Source organism: Ursus maritimus, unplaced genomic scaffold, assembly GCF_017311325.1.
Source record: "Ursus maritimus isolate PB19 unplaced genomic scaffold, ASM1731132v1 scaffold_4, whole genome shotgun sequence".
Taxonomy (NCBI): domain Eukaryota; kingdom Metazoa; phylum Chordata; class Mammalia; order Carnivora; family Ursidae; genus Ursus; species Ursus maritimus.
Window position 1 is genome coordinate 83,937,997 of NW_024426552.1, and position 18,091 is coordinate 83,956,087.

Here is an 18,091-nt window from a genome sequence, read left to right on the forward strand (position 1 = left end):
ACACTGATACCTGAGGTAAAGTAACCTGCTGGCTTTAACTGGTCTTCTGAAGGGCCCCTTTGTTCCAGTTCTGCTTGGTTTTTTGTTTTGTTTTTAATTCTGTTTCATGGTAAATGCTTGTAGTTTCTGAGGCTACTCAACTATTAAAATGCCTCATTCTTTAAAGCAGAGACAGTTGCTGATTTCCACTATTGGATAATTTGGACATGTGGCTTTTCAAACATACCAAGTAACATCTCCTAAACAGTCTTGGGTGTTTGCCAGGCTACGTGAAGGTTGTTAGTACTTAAGGAGCTGTTTATTTAGCCAGACAGTGCGGCATTTTTAAAGAAACTGAGAATTGAAAAGCCTCTTTGATGGTGTTCGCGCAAAACCAGTTTGTGGCAAGTGGCCTCCACTGGCTGGGCTCGACCTGGCTCCCGAGATTTTTGTTGCCAGATTCCTGAGCTGTGTTTAGAGCACTCTCTTTATCTAGGAAAGCTGAAATTTCTCAGCTGATTATGACTTTCTAGAGATGGACCTAAGTGGCATTGGCGTCGAATTCTGTATTTGCCACAACTGTTGAAAAGAAGGGATATATTTTATATGCAGTATGAGTCCTCCAGTCTGAACTCTGTACCTTCTTCCCAGTGTTGCTAGATGTTAACTACTGCAGCTGAATACTTTCAGTTAGATACAAACCCTGTTAATTGTTCCAAAATGATACTGCGGTCCTGTCATGGATGAGGCGCGGATGGCTGTTGTGTTTGCTTACCACCGGAAGGAGCTAAGTGTCGGGGTTTGCAGCTGCTTCACAAACTGCTGGATTTTTAATGCAGCAAATAAAAGGGTTGAGCTTTGGTGACTGTCCAGCTGGAGGAAGCTGATGAGTTTGGACAGACCTAAGTTGAGGGTATTATATCGATGTCTTGATGTTGAAGTCACCATGGCTTTGCAGATGGTAGGTCAGGTTGCGGGTGGTGAGTAATGCTTCCTGTGGATGTCTCAGTGACAAGATCTCTCATTGCATGCTCCAAGAAGGAATAATTTCCTTCTTCTCCTCCTGCTCTTTCTTTTTCTTCTTCCTCTTCTCCTCCTCCTCCTCCTCTTTCTTCTTCTTCTTCTTCTTCTTCTTCTTCTTCCTTCTCCTCCTCCTCTTCTTTTTCTTTTCTTTTCTTTTTTCTTTTCTTTTTTCTCTTCTTCTTCTTCTTCTGTTAGGAATCATTTTCTTAAATGTTATGATGTGTGGAAATGTTAGTGGGTAGAAAGAATCCAGGCCTTCATCTCTTCATGTGCTCCTTAAATGAATTTACTTCCCAAACAACAGAAAATGGGGCAACTGAATCTGTGCTAGTCCAGATAGGTATTTATCAGCCCAAAGAACAAGGCCTTTAAGAAAAGCCTGGAGAAATTCTAGTATCTGATGGAGTAGCAATAGTTTCTTTAATTAGATTTTCTAATTCCCACTCTCCTTTTCCCATGGTTTATGATCCTCTCCCTTCTTTTAATTTAGGTTGTTTCCTATCAACTCTTTCCTCTTCTTGCAATATCATTTGTTTCTAAGGGAACCTCTTGTCCTTTGCTGAAACCAAAATATCCCCAAATCTCTCATTGAATGAAAATCAGAAATTTCTTTGTCTTTTAAATTTTATTAATAACTGATAGAAAAATTGCAAGGTAAATTTTGCACACTAATTCTTTCTCTCCTTTACCCTCTTAGTCCCATGAGTTTTTTCTCCTTATATCAGGAGTATTTTTCTCCTTCAGCCAAAATCTCTTTTGGTAGAAACACTTGGTAAGAGTCTATCCAAGTTGCAGGTAGTGGACATCTGTTGTTTTTGCTTGCCCAGCACCTCTTCTTCTCTTCTTTAACATACACCCATTTTCCTTTGGAGAATTACTTGGGCCGCACTCAATGGGGCTGCAAATTACGTGCCCTGCCTCTGTCATGACAGCTGATACAGAGAGAGTTGGCATTTTGGAGGACTGTGAGAAATGCTGGGTTATTGTCCTTCTGCAATTATAGACACAGGGGATTTTTGTGAACATGGGGCCATCTTTGCTGGTGTGTGAAGATTAAGAATACAACCAACAGAAGAAAACAGCTGAGAGAGAGTGACAGAGACAGAGAGAGAGAGACAGAGAGAGAGAGAGGAGATTTTTATGAAGAGAAGTTGCAATTTCTACCCAAAGCAATTTCTGGTACTGCTAATAGTGCGAATAGGGGTGAGATTGTGTAGAGGACCTTGAGCCTTCTCCATGTCCTGATTTCACACTATGTTGGTAACAGGTCATATTACAGCTTGCAAAGCCTTGGGGATTACATTTGTTTTGGAAGAACCAGACTAAAGAACAGTTCTGGAAGCTTTAGTTAAGTGAGTATATTGAGAAAACAACTTCTCTTCCTACCTAAATGAAGCACTTAATTCAGAAAGTCACTCCCAGAGTTCACAGATTGACATTTCCTTCCAGTTCCTTGGCCTTGCTCTGGGGAACGGTACCTTAGCCAAGACGAACTCATGGCATAATTGTTGCAACGTTTTGTCAGGAACATACTATGCTCCTAAGTAATCTGGTTACTTAGACAACTTAGTCTGGCGTCATAGAGTTGGATGAGAACCTAACGTAGAACTTCGGATGTGTTACCATTCCTACTTGAGAGGGGGTACGGGATTAAAATCCACATGGGCATCAGTGGGTTAAGTTAGCGCATCAATTTAATTCATTCATGAATGTTTAGGTTCTAATAGGTTATTATTAATCTTTAAAAGTTGGTGTCATTTATAATTTTTTATTTATGTCATAATCCTGGTTGAATGTGTGATTTTCCATGGTTTTATATTCTAAACAAATGAAAGTTGCTCTTTTTCCATTCCCTCCTCTATTTTTAAATAAAATAATAGAATAAGTTAGTGACACAGAAGTACTGATCTGATTTTGTGTGAATTTAGTGGGTAGATATTATAGGGAGGCAGATTTCAAACTGTTATCAGGATAACGTTCCAGCACTCTCTTATTAACTGGTAACCTATCCCATTGCTGGCAGGATTCAAGCAGTAAGTGTCCCTGTCACTAGATGATCCCTCCTAAAAGTGTTGTAGAAAGGAATTATGCATTGGTGTGGATTCCGGGCACGATGACATTTTAGAGCTAGTCTAGCTCTAAGAGACTATAAACTACTGGTGGTTATACTAATACTATTAATACTACTTCTACATTTTGCTATTAATAGTAATAATTACCACTTGTAAGCATCTATTATATGCTATATACAGTGCTAGGCATTTTGCATATACATCCCAGGTAAGCCTCGTATTGACCCCCTGTAGATATTATGCTCACTGGGGTGGATTAGAGACCTAACTGTTCTCTATTTTTTTCTTCATGTGTGTTGTCTTGACCTGTCTAGTGGATTGCAAACTCATTCTTAGGGGAGAAGGCAGTGTCGTATACTTTGTATTATTCCTTACAGTTGCTGCAAACATGCAAGGGTGGAACAGATGTACCTTAAAAGTTGTCTGCTCGGTTCTGTTGTGCACGTCACCCTAATGGGGTTTCAGAAGGGTCCTGAAACTTTGTTCTTTGACTCAAACTTCCCGTGTGGTACATACATTGGAATGGTTACGGCAGAACTGTGAGATCATTCTTACCGAATGTTTTACAAAGGGAGAGGGAAAAAGTAGTAGTTGGGAAGAGAAGGAACAACGTCCAACCTTTAATCACCTCCTCTTCCCCACCAGGACAAAAATCCCCTTACTTGCTTGAGCAGTGTTCACTTCAGTATTTTGACAGGGGAGGGGAGGAAATTTAATTAGGCCTGTGAATGAGAAATCATTGCATTAAAATTATTGTTTTAACTCACCAGAATCAATTGATCATATTATTTTGCTGTCCTACAGATCTCCCTGTTAATATCAATGGAGTGATTAGAGTGTCGAGATGTTTCATCCACTGAAATGTGGTAAGATGTTCATGCTTTGACATATTGAAAATAATATTTGTTATATAAATGCTATGCATAATCACTCTTTTGGTCATTTACAGCAATGAGAGAAGAGTGACATGCTGGAACCCTAAATGTCACGTGGCCTACATAAGAGGTATTTTATACTAAACATCATTACGATCAGTCATCTTTCTATAGAATCATATTTTTTATTATGGTTATTTGCAAGCAATCATTGGTGTATTTACCATTTTCTGGGTTTTAATATAATTGTAACTCAGGGAATTTGAAATCAATAGTTTTAGATGGGATATGCCAATTGGATTATGAAAGTGATTTGGAAGCACAGATACTCTGCAAGGGATATCGTCTTTGTTGAGTAATGTGAAGGCTCAGAGCTCTGCTTCTGGCAGGTGTAATTAAAGCTTTGGGCCCTAGCAAAGGGGCATGTGGCTTATGGGGAATATTAGCAGGGAGGCTGCTTTTAATCCAGGGACTGACACTAGTACGTTCTATCTGAGGATCAGATCTGTGCTATGCAGGTTGGGGAATGGTATTCCGTCTTCTTCCACACTCCTAGGATGAAATGCTAATGTTAAAAGGGAACTCAGTGGTCAACTGGCCTCACATTCTAATCTTATAACCAAAGAAGTCAAGAGACTAATTGAGAAGCCTGAAGTCATCGCCTAGTCACCATGTCTTGAATGACATCTTTGACTTCTAGTTCAGTGGTCTTTCTTCTTTACCCTTCACCCCTATAATCCTTTCTAAACCTTAGCATTCCTTGGTCTTATCTAAAACACCCCAAATCCACAGACATGGTTACTATAATGGAGTAGCTACAAGCTGGATATTGTCTCAGCTCTCTGCTGAATCTCAGTTTCTGTGTAACCTTGGTGAAGTTACTAAACATCTCTAGGCTTCAACATTCGTTTCTATAGAATGGGAAAATAATAGTGCTCCCTCCAATAGGGTTACAATAAAGATTAAGTTAGTTAATGTGCAATGTATTTAAAACATTATTATTAATCCCAGTTTATTCTCCTTTAATAATGAGCATTTTAATTGTGTGTACTTTTAAATTACTTAAAGGGGCTGTTGCTTTTATGGAATTCAGAAAGGCAGTAGTTAACGTTTTTTTCATGTCATTATTTTGAGATTTCTTAAATCTTATCTGAAACATCAGTTGGGAATTTTTAATTACAAGTACGAATAAAAAATAACTCATCTTCAGGGTACTTGAAGGGAAGCTCAAGGAACATTAGAGATTACAAATTTTCAGCTCTGTAGTCACAAAGATTTTTCTATCATCTTCAGAATTATGTTTTTCAATTAGGATAGGAATCGACTTTTCCATCATATTTTCAAGTAATATTCCTAATATCGTTTGAAAGTTGTGTGTGTTTGGGTGTTAAGGGAACTTTCTTTATAATCTCTTTAAATACGTTTATATATAGTGAATCATAGATTTTGGGACTACCACGGGCTTGTCAGCTTAGAATGCAAGAGGTATTCAAATCTTGCTGATGTAATGGATTTTGTTTTTAAAAATTTTAATTACATATTTGAAGCCCCAATTGCACCCTAAGGATTTATGTGCTTATGGAAAGTCAAACTATGAATTACAGTATTGCAGGAAACTTTCCACTGCATCAGATTGGTTTCACCATGCATTCCACAAACATGTTTTGTAAAATTTCCCAGTGTTTACAAAACTTTGATACTATGTTATAAAAGTGTACTTAAATATAGATGAGAAAGATAGATGTTTTTCTTCTTTTGATATTGATGTTAAATAAAAGATGGAATGTTTTTATTTAAAACCAATCCCTCATTCTACATCCATCCCCCTGCATAATAAGTAAAGGGCAATGTGAACAAAGTCTTCCTTTAGATCTGTTATTCATTTTAAGTGCATGTTAGGAAAGGTCTACTCTGTGTATAAAATCTAGCAACAAAAAAGAGAATCGTAAATAGAAAAATAAAACATGTAGAAGAGACAAATATTCTGTGCACACAGTTTTAAAATCCCAACGGGGCACACTTGTCAGAAAGAGAGACTACACACTCATTAGTTTAAACATAAATTCCCAAAGAGTAACATTCCAATATGTTAATTTGCCACAATAGATTTACCCATTGAAATCAGTCCACCAGTCTTGACCAGCAAATAGGATCTTAATTTTACCATCTAACAGTTCAATTGAAATAGAATAAAGATTTTCACATAAATATCTTAGTGACATAGACTTTCCTGGGTGGCAATAGTACATTTACTCAATGTTCAGTCCATTCACAGGTAATGAAACTCTTTGTTAAGTGTTATCTCCTCACACAGTAGCAGGGTCTTAAATGGAAAAGAGCTCTGTTCATTTTCTATTTAAACCACAGGAAGTGATTATAGAATTGCTTAATGAAAACAGCTTATTTTTGGAAATCAGTTAAAAAATCTAAAGTTATGAATAGAAAATAATAAAAGAGAAATAACTGTCTGGATTTCCCCCCTTCTTTACAGTGATATGGTAGAAATATAAGGAAAATGCTTAACATCCTTTATTTAGGAAATCTGGTCCCTTCACCTGCTACCGGGCTCAGTTTTGAGTAAGAAAAGAAAGAATATTTTTGGCTGCAGCTTTAGTAAACAATGAATGATGAAAAATATTGCAGAAATGTCTTCAAGAGATCTGACAATTGAGAACACAGACTTTATCACGTTGATATCGTCTACATTCCTCCACAAAGCTTGGCAAATGAATAACTGAGCCCTATTTTGGCGGAACGAGAGAAGGATGTACTAGTTCCAGCATCAAAACAAGATTATGAAAACAACCAATCAACACAAAACAGTTATTTCTTCTTCTGAATAATAAAGACATCATGTTTGCATATAGAACAGCTTTTGCATTATTGCTCTACGTATAAGAATATATTAAGGAACTCATAACAGACTGCACGTTACAAACTTAAGGTTCTTTGGTGAAGAATGAAAGAAAACAGTATTTGAGCTTTAAAGAAAATGATCTCATCCATATTGCTTTTATCTATTGATCCGCTGGATCCTCTCACAGAGCAAGGAGAGGTACTGTGTGAGTTTCACCATGGCAACGATTACCACGCCCCCAGCCATCATACATGTTGGCCAGAACAGTGAATGGAACAGCACGTTGGAACTGTAGAGTTTGGTTAGGATGACACTCTTCTGGTTTCCTTCGGGGTCAGAATAGCAGGAGAAGTGTTGATACTTCCTGAAGTTTTCCATGACAACACTCACCAGGGACATGGATTCTTCAAAATTTTTTCCACACTTAGGTATATAGGAGCACTGTGGAAAATGAGATAAACTGTCAGCAGAAGATACTTTCTCTGTGTGTATCTGATACTAGGAGGAGATGGGATATTGAGGTCAACTTAATGATCTGTGAAATAACCATGACGGTTATTCCTCTCATATTCAAACCAGTGTCTCCAGAAATCCCAAGACCTCACATGGTAATAAAAACAATGTTCGTAGGCGTCTGACCCAGATGTACCTAAATAGTTCATCCATGTATAGTTTAATTGTTGATTAGAATTGGATGACTCCAGTGGATTCTTTTTACCATAGCTAAGCATGGTGAGTTTTAATTATTCCCTATTGAACACACTTTAACATGAAATCAGAGTGTCAATCTTTCTGTCTTTTGTCTAGTCTCAGCAGTCCATGTAATATCAGAAGCTACCAGGTCTCTCAGGGAAAGTAGTTTATTCTTCTCTTTTAGGCTTGGGGTAATTTATTCAGCCAAGTCAGCTTGGTCACTTTACTACTGTAGTCAAGGAAACACCTATACCTCTGGTGAGTTGCTGAAAAAGAATCCTGTAAAGTGTACAGATATCGAATAGTTAAAGAGCTGCGATGAATTGTTCGTGCCCAGTTAGTGTGGCAAAGTAACTTTTTCCATAAAAATAAATAAAAAATAAAACAGAACCAAATGAGTTTACTCTTCAACCATCACTCATCTGAAAATTTACACTGTCTTTCCTTTGATCTTTTCCCCTCTCTTATCTTTCTTATTGTGTCTCTTCTACATGTCTCTCTTTTCTTCCCACATACTTATGTCCTTGGATTTCTTTCTTTTTATTTCTTTTCCTTCCCTGCCCTGCCCCGACTCCTCACCCCACTTTATATTTTCCCCCCTGTTCCCTCTTCCTGTCCTTTCTCCCTCCCCTGCCCTCTCTTTTCAAGATATAGATGGAATTAAGGAACTTTGAGTTTTTATTATTTATTGCATATACTTTTGAGCACATTTTTTCCTAATTTAAAAAGCAGTCTTTAAGAAGATGAAGTCTCTGTGACCCTTTTTCCTTGGTCTGTAAATGGGCAGTGACAAAACTGATTTTTTAAAAAGTTAGGAAGAATGTAATTTAAGTCACTTTCCAGGGAGATGTGTGGGTCCTTAGCTAACTCTTTCCCCTCTTTACAATAATTGCTTCCCAACAGGGAAAAAAAAAATCCCTGCCCGTTATTATACACATTATCAAATGGTTAATTTAACTGATTTATCTGAGTTGGTTTGTGACAAGATCGCTGCCAATCCATATAATATTTTGGTGTCAATTAGAAAATTACGCCCCCTCTTTAGAACATATTATTTTCTGTCGAAAAATTGTTATAATACATTGATTTTATGAAAAAAACCCCACATTTTTCACTGCTGTTACCAATTTTTAAGTCGAGCTTATAAATATGCACATCTATGACTTTTACCATGTGACTGGTACCCTAAAGGTTGTGCAGTGCACAATTCCCACAACTGTATGTGGAGACACAAATGAGGTGGGCTATTGTTGAACTTTGAGGTACATTGATGGAAGCTTTGGCGGTAGGATCCTGGAAGACCTGTAGATTTCACGGGTAGAAAATGTAAAAGAAGTGGAATGAGTTTTGCTGATGGAGTATGTTTGGATTACTCTTTTCTCTGGCTTTATTAGTGGGCACACAGGCACCTAGCTTTGTTTACAGTGCTGCAATCATTGGATTCTTTGGCTCTGCACAGCAGGAAGGTTCTTACTTCGCTAAGAATGGAGATTGAGCATGCTGGTATTTATCGTAACCCAGGCTGAAAGTAATGTTCTCATAGCAGGGCTGGTTGATACCTTCAAGTTTCATCAGCTAAGAATAAATGTGAGCCCACTCATGAACTTGAGTGCAGCGGCGAGCGGCGCTGGCACAGCATTCAGGGTCTGAAAGTATCTCCAAAAACGCAGAATTTCTCAGTGAGTTACAACCTAGTATAAAATTAGCCTATGACTCCATGAAACAAATTTCCTACCAGTTCGATGTCTTTTGGATTAAAAGGGTTTAAGGCAGGATGGACATACCTACCTTGATCATTTTTTTCCTTCTTCAGAGCTGCCTCATGTCTTCACAGTTTTTAAAAATGTTTTCTGAAGCAAAGCGTTACAAAATCACAGACAAGCCATTTGTGGTTGAATTCGAACAGAACCCATTTAGATTACAAATGCATCAGGCTTCTGTACATTTTTGTGCCATAGTAGTAGTTTCTGTAGCTAACAGTACTAAGTTATTGAAATGATCTCAATAAAAATAGCATTCCATTAAAAACGGAGTTTTTTCTTTTCTAATACTCTTGTGACTTGATCTAGCTTTAAGATTTTTTTTAAAGAAATGTTTGTTAGTCAAATGACAATAATTCTGTCACTACGTAAGATTCTACCAAGTAAAATGAGATATAAAGTAGTTTTGAGACTGTCTAGCATGGTTGCGTACTGGTTTAATACTGCTTATTAAAGTTTCATGCCTTCAGGGTCTCAAATGTGTGTATTTGGAATGGCCAGATAAAGCACGTTCCATACGTGATCGGGACTGACTCTACCTTATGTCAATCATGCATTTACTTTTATTATTGATGGGTCCTTCCTTTGTCATTACGAATGCATGAGGTAGTATAATGAGCCCAAGTTGTGTTCTGTGGATCTGGTTCCTATGTTTCTATAGGCAATTCACTTGGCTTCTCAGAATCCACTTCTTGATCCACATAAAGGGGTTAACAGGGCCTTCCTGGCAGGGTTTGTGTGAAGATTCAATGATGAATATGCATAAAGCCTCAATGAATTTTCATTGACACATTTTCTTCTTGGAGTATCACATTGTCCATATGATCTTCTAAAGCCTTTAACCAAGTGCCACTACTAAACTCTGAAACTTCTAAGGAGGGCAAAATTATTAGTTATGTGATGTTCACAGGGGCAGTCCCGTTCGATGGCTCTTATGTTCCTAGCTTTTGTGTCCCAGGACATTTGACATTTTGCTGAATCCTACACTAAGATTCTCAGTTTCTTTTTCTATGGCTCAAAGTATAGCCATGTGTATGTTCTTGAGGCTGGTATGAATTTGGGGTAGAAGATTTAATGATCTCATGATTTTATCACATGCTTGGCAGATAATTTTATGTGATTGGTTTAGACTATACAGAATGCATTTCAACAAATGGAAACTTTACTATCCATGATTACTTGGAAAATGTAAGGTAGCCTAAAAAGATAAAAATCCCAGCATTTTATTTTATTTTATTTTTTATTTTATTTTTTTTAATGATTTTATTTATTTATTTGACAGAGAGAGAGACAGCCAGTGAGAGAGGGACCACAGCAGGGGGAGTGGGAGAGGAAGAAGCAGGCTCCCAGTGGAGGAGCCTGATGTGGGGCTCGATCCCAGCACGCCGGGATCACGCCCTGAGCCGAAGGCAGACGCTTAACGACTGAGCCACCCAGGCGCCCCCCAAAAATCCCAGCATTTTATATCATACTTTTTCTAGCAGGAGGTGTGTGATAGGAAAGATTTAACTTTTAGAATCTGCATGATATATAACATAAAGGAACATATGAGTAATAATTTTATATACACAAGACACTTAAGTACTAATCAAACTGTGTTAATATATATTTACATATATTTTTACCATGGCCTTGGGTCATTCTTTCTTTTGTGCTTTAATATATGAAAATAGAAACCTTGTGAACCTCTGAGGCAGCCATTCAATGGAAGATTTAGTTTCACATCTCTCTTCTTAATCCGGAGTTTTGTTAATAAACCTTATTGCTTTCCCAAATCCCTTGAATTCTCCTTAGTATTGAAAACCGTAGAGCTGGCCCACAGGTATGACCTTTCCTCTCCCAGCTGAAGAAACCTGGCTCGTGACAACTTCTGTTCCCCTTCCACGGCAATGAAGGTACAGCAATTGCATCTTTTCTACAATTCTTTGAAAAAGTGACTGAAAGTTTTCTTTTCTCAGCCTGAATTCCAGAATCTTACACATCAATAGAGTTATTTTTATTCTGGTGATGGAGAGAAGTTTTGAGAAACTACCTGTTGGGCTTTGCTTAGACATACTTTGCAAGGCATATGTGAAGCAAATAGTGACAGGCCTTCACCCTAAAAATAAAAGCTGTGGGGAGAAGTGGGGGTAGGGGAACGGGGATGGTTTGGCTGAATAACCTCATGGGTCAGCCTCTTTTTTTTTTTTTTTTTGATGGTAGAAAAGGAGCTATCAATTCTCAGCATCATCCCAAGGGAAGGATTTGTTCTTCATTCGTACTTTTGTAAAAAGAGAAGGGTTTTATTTTCAGAGAGGGGTTAGAACTTTAATGAAATCCAGTCAATGTTGAGTGTCTCTAATGTGCCAGCTAGTGTTCTAGACACAGCCATCAAAAACAGAAACAACACAAGACAGAGCATTAGAAAGAAACAGCAAGATGTTACAAAACAAGGGTGGGGGGTACAATGGGACCAGGAGTGAAGATAAAAAACTTGGAGTAAAGATCTGCCCTTCGCAGAGGTGGGCCACAAATTTGCTCTGAGAACTTGTTAGTAGCCTGGGCACCCTAAGCCCACCATGACCACGAGATAAAAACGAAAATATTCTCATGTGAAACAGAGGTATTCTTGGTTCTAAAGTTAGATGGATCTCTTTCTAGTGTCCTCAAAGAATGAATGTTGTGCACCTGTTTAGTAAGCCTGTCTGGTGTGTGATGTGCCAGGGTTTGTGCTCTGTGCTGGAGAAGAAGATGGGGTCACCATGTTCAGCGAGTGTAGAGATCAGCAACTGGAAGCCTTGGGTTACTCTGGTCCACATGTGTACTTTGAACTCTCGAGTTTTTTGGGTATCAGTAACGGACAGAAGAGGTGAGAGAGTAAATTCAGATGTTTCTTTCGCTTTCGAGACTTCTTGTTCCTTATCATCACTTCTAAAAAAGCAAATCCCACTAAATTTGGTTTAGATTGTTTAGTTTGCACTTTTAGTGTCTGCTTGACTTTGGCAAATGGGAGCGTTTGAGATGTTTGGGAGAGGAAAGGAAAACAGAATTCACACTCTGCTATGCACTAACATTTCTGTCAGTATTGTGACACAGGTCCCTCCCAAGAGATGTGTTCCTTTTCTGTGTGTCCCAGAGCTTTCACCTCTGTTGCAACATTTCTGCTTGATTTGGAGTGGAGAAGAAGTGAAAAGGACCTAGGAAATCTACTAACTAAATGCAAACCATCTGGAGCCTTGAGATTAGTCAATATCCAGATGGCTAAGCCTTGGAGGCCAGCCCCTCCTGGTTTACAATGTATCCAATTAGGCCTAGAGTAAGTCACATACCTCCTCTGACCTTGCCCTTTGCCATGGTCCTCCTTCACAGCAATTGGAAAGCAGCAGATTCCTTCTCCATGCTTTTTTTCTTGATGCTTAGTGCAGGCTTCTTTGGGGGCACACTCTTCCTTTCATTTTTGCACAAAGGTGCACTGGGCTGTCCCAGAATTTAGTGTTGGTGAGCAATGACTAAACTTTGTCAGTCATAAAAGTATTTCTGAATTTCTGGTCCATAGGGAGTTTCAACAAATGTCTAATAGGTATCCTTCAATTTAAAGTGCTAATTATGGGGATTTCATATGTCAATTTCCGGGCATGTTTCCTCCCTCCCCCCCGCCCTCCCCCCCTTTGAGGGTGCACTTCAATCTGTTTAATATCTATTCTGTGTAAACTCATGCTGAATACACAGCCCTGGCCTTCCCTATGGATCACAGATAATTCTATTCTGTGTGCAACGGCCTTTTGATCTTAAGCAGCTCTTGGCATGTGACGGAATGGCATGGATTCTCACCTCTTCACTAAAACGTGCCATCCGAGGATAAATATTTCATAGAATTGGATTTTTCATCCTCTCAAGAGGACACTCTAATGTTTTTCTCTTTAAGAGATAGCAGGATGAGATGAAGAGACTTAGATTTTTATTCAGAACTAATTAGTTAGTGAATGTGTGACTTTGGGAAAATTATTTCATTTTCTGAGCTTGGCTACATTATTGCAAAAAGCGGAGATAATAGTGGTACCTAATATGTGGGGTTGCTGCTGTAATTAAGTGAGTTCACGTGAAATATTTAATATGATACAGTGCCTGGCATGTTGTAAACTCTTGTTAAAATTTGACTATTATTTGAAGAGTGTGGTTTTAGTCAGGATTAAATGAGATGATTTTTATAAAGTTCTTAGCAGAGTGCTGGGGACACAGTATATAGCAGACACTTGATAAATGTTTGATCCTGTTATTTCTTATCTAGATTTTCAACTTCTATTTCATGTCTTCCCTCTTACCCTTACCCTACCAAATGCAATGCAAAGGAATTAAGTGCTTCCAAGCTTTGCTTGGCATTTTGGGATCTCTCAGCATCCAAACTCAGTTTTACAAAATCTAGAGCAGTGGTCTGGCCACTGTCTGGAGATGGTTTTAGTTGTCACAGTTGGAGGAAGGAGGATGCTAGACATCTAGTGGGTAGAGGCCAGGGATGCTGCTGGATATCCTACATTGTACAGGGCAGGACCCACCTCATAGAACAACGAATTATCCCACCCAAAATAACAGTGGTGCCGAGGTTGAGAAACCCTGGGCTAGATATGTATATATTCTCTGGATTTAGGAAACCCAGAAGGCTTCAGAATGGGTGGTGAAGAGAGGGACGGTGGTGAGTTTGGAGTTGCAAATAATTGGATAATTTATAGAACTTATTCTCCACCAAAAATAGCTATCTTCCCCATGACAATTATCTAAAAAATATAATATAATATAATATAATATAATATAATATAATATAATATAATATATAATATATTACTATCCCACATACCAAAGAATGGATGTGATACTTGTTCTTTGTCCCTGTTTCTGGAACAGAGGTCCTAAAACCCTTGAAACTTCCTAAGTGATAAAATCTAGAAAGGTGTCTTTTGTGAGGTTAATAAGGTTAATTGGGGACCGCACTTAAGGGTGGGGCTGGCTGCCAGGAGAACCACCCTTGTGATTAGAGGGTTAGAACTCTCCATCTTAATCCCCTGACCTCCGGGAGAAGGGATAGAGATTGAATCAATTGCCAATGGCTAATGGTCTAATCAATCATGCCTATATAATGTAGCCTCCATAAAACCCCAAACGACAGGGTTAGGAGAGCTTCCAGGTTGGCGAGCGCAGGGAGATCTGGGGAGAGTGGCATGCTTGGAGAGGGCTCTGTGCTCTTCCCCTACTTAGCCCTATATGGCCCTTCCACCGGGCTGTTTCTGAGTATCATTTTAAAATAAGCTGGGACTCTAATAAGCACAATGTATGTCTGAGTCTGTGAGCTACTCTAGCAAATTAATAGAGCTTAAAGAGGGGGTTGTTGGAAGCTCTGATAAGCAGGGCTTGTGACTGGTGCCTGAACTCTTGTGGGACCGAGCTTTTAACATACACAATCTACTGCTATCTCCGGGGAGAGAGTAGCAGATTTGAGCTGAACTGTAGGGCACCCAGCTGGTTTCGGAGAATTGCTTGATGATGTGAGAAACACCCCCTCTTCCTGCCCCCCACACATTGGAATTGGGTTCAGAACCCCTTTAATGGACCTATTTCCTTGTTTTATACCAAACTTCATTTTAAATCCACTGTCAGACCAGATAGTCCTGCTTTGAGAATCCCTGGTAGGCAGAATAGGTTTTAAACTCTCAAAGGAGATCGCGTTGAAGAATGTAACAACCATAGTGAATTAATACTCAGGCACTGTTTATGCTGCCTCTGATGGCCATGCGGCCCTGAGAGGCAGGGGCCCTTGAGCCCACTTGCAGCTCCCTGGACCAGTGGGCCAGTTGCTCTATGGGAGCACAGGAGCTTATCAGCTTAAGCAGCTCCAATTGTAATGTTGACAAGAGGCTGGGCACTGGGTTTAAAAGCTAAAAAAAAAAAGACTCTAGGAGAGAGTGTGAAAATTTAAAAATAAAATTCTTTCGGATATTTTCTACAAAGATACAGACAGCTTGACTGATACTCTTTTGCCTCCTGTTTGCTCAGTTCAAACATGGTCAGTAATGCCTTCTGTAGCTCAATAAAATTCTGCCCATTTCTTGGTAACTCTGGGGAAGACCGTTCTTTCTAGTGAGCTGGGGGGGAGGGTAACAGGAAGGAGAGATCCACATAAAGATTATTATTTTGTTTTCCCCAGGAATATCCTGAATATTCCTCATGTTGCATGAAGATTGTGGTTTAATGAGCTTCAAATGTGGAAGTAACTGTATTTTCAGTATATATGTTTCTTTTAATTTTAATTTTTTTTTTTTTAAGATTTTATTTATTTATTCAACAGAGAGAGACAGCCAGCGAGAGAGGGAACACAAGCAGGGGGAGTGGGAGAGGAAGAAGCAGGCTCATAGCGGAAGAGCCTGATGTGGGACTCGATCCGGTAACACCGGGATCACGCCCTGAGCCGAAGGCAGACGATTAACCGCTGTGCCACCCAGGCGCCCCTATTTTTAATTTTTTTAAAATTTAAATTCAATCAGCCAGCCTATAAGTACATCACTAATTTTAGATGTAGTGTTCAATAATCTGTCAGTTGTGTATAATACCCAGTGCTCATCACATCACATGCCCTCCTTAACACCCATCATCCAGTTACCCCATCCCCCCACCCACGTCCCCTCCAGCAACCCTCAGTTCGTTTCCTATTGTTAAGAGTCTCTCATGGTTTTACTCCCTCTCTGATGATTTCCCATGCAGTTTTCCCTCCCTTCTCCTACAGTCCTCTGCCTCTTATAATTCACGTATGAGTGAAACCATATGATAATTGTCTTTCTCTGATTGACTTACTACACATATTTCTGATTAAAGGCCAGAGGATAGCTATCCAGGTGTGAAGAGCTGCGGGGCCAGGAAGGTGAGCCACGTTTGGTGCCAGCTTTTCTTGGAAGTATATGCTGATTGTAGAAGGGGACTGAGAGTCTAGAAAACTGAATGGCATTTTGGATAGCCTTGCAGAGCTGGGGGCAAGAACCATCACTGAGGGCCTATCAGGTAGGGGGCCTGATGACCTCCCATTCACTTTGTGTTGGGACCCTAAGGACTGCATCCTAGGAGTAATGGCAACAGACAAATCCTCACAGGGACTTGAGTTCAGGCTTGCATATCTCAAGTTTATGAAGTCAGAATGAGGTGATCACGTATGGCTCATACACTCAGGAACCTGGCAGAAGCAAATGGAAATACTTTTTGGAAAAGATTGACATGATGACATCATCCTAGGCTTAAAATTATTCTTATAAATGATTTTGCAAATATGATACCTAATAAAAAACCCTAAATATTACAAGATAAACATGAAAACAAACAGGAGAAGAAAATTAAATAGCATAGGTCTGTAGTGGCTCTAGATATTGAAGTCCTCAAGACAAACTTTAAAATAACTATAAGTTTACTTTTTATGTTGAAGGACTTAGAAGACAAAAATGAGGATATTTCAGAAACCCGGAAATGGCAACACAGACTCCGATGGATTTTCTCAAAATGAACAATATAATATGAGAAATTAAGAATGCAGTGGGTGGGTTTAACAGTAGATTTGTCAGAGCTGAGGAATGAATTAGAAATTAGAAGGTAGGTCAGAATGCAGAATGAAGCACAGAGACATTAAAAAGAGAGAGAGTAAGTAAATAAGAGACGTAAAGAGAAAGCTTGGTATATGGACCAGCTGGAGTGCAAAAAGGAGAAACAGAAGTGAATCGGAGCAGAGATCATATTTGATGAAATACTGACCTAGAACTTTCCAAAATTGATGAAGAACATCAAGGAACAGCAAAGGAAGCCCTGGGAACACTAAGCAGGCAAATAAAAATAAATGCATACTCTGCCACATAACAGTTAAACTGTGGAAAACCGAATCAAATGGTCTTTAAACAGAAGCAGCGATTAGACTGAGAGCCGATTTCTGAATAGCAATAAAGCTCTCCAGAAGACAATGGAATGTTTCTGAGGTGCAGAAACGAAATACCAGCCAAGTTAGAATTTTATGTTCAGTGAATCTGTTCTTCAAGTAATAATGTCTGCATGAACTTCGAGTATCTATAGAATAAAACGGTAATAATATGTAAGTTGGAAAGATAATAAGTAGGAGTGAAGATGTTTTAATGTTCTTAAGTAGTCGAGATTGCAAGTTGTCATCTCTAGGCTAACCCCTAAAAGGATAGTAATACAACAGATAACGTCCAAGAAAAAAAAGGGGGGGGTAATGGGATTATTAAAATAATCCAGTGAGGAAACGGTGGTCTTTTCATTAGCAAACTTGGGCAAATGGCTGTCCACATGAGAAAAAAAGAGAAACCCAGAAACCAGACCCCTGGATAAAAATCAGTTCCACTCTAAACGTGTGAAAGGAGATCGTACTCTAAATGTGGAAGGAGAAATAATAACGTTTCTAGAAGATAATTGAGGAGAGTGACTTTGCGAACTCAGGACAGGTAAAGGCTTTTTAAACGGGACAATACAATACCAGAAAAACAAACCAAGCCAAAAACAAAGCAAAACAAAGCAAAACAGAAAAGCAAAAAGCAAAACCAAAAACAACAACCACCTCCCCAAGAAACCAACAATAACAAAAAACCCTCCCCAAAACCCAAACGTCAAAACCACCACCACCACCTTCACAACAGCAAAACCAGACTGACAAAGTTTGGCTATGTTGAAATTAGAAAGTTCTTTCCTTCAAAGACATCACTAAGGGAGTGAAAAGACCACAGAATGAGAGAAGATATTTGCAACACATATAACCAACAGAGGTTCATATCTAGATCTAGAAATTCCTACAATGAATATGGAGAAGAAACAATC

The 18,091-nt window shown here is 38.9% G+C and overlaps 1 protein-coding gene across 1 annotated transcript in view; it reads right to left on the bottom strand.

The window, feature by feature from the left end:
• Positions 1-4,148: 4,148 nt before the first annotated feature.
• The window catches only part of KCNMB2 (potassium calcium-activated channel subfamily M regulatory beta subunit 2), a 234,030-nt gene continuing 220,087 nt past the window's right edge, over positions 4,149-18,091 (bottom strand). The window contains exon 5 of the mRNA XM_008705315.2: positions 4,149-7,247. Coding sequence (XP_008703537.1) covers positions 6,963-7,247 — 285 coding nt within the window. The 3' untranslated portion in view covers positions 4,149-6,962. The remainder of the gene's footprint in view (positions 7,248-18,091) is intronic.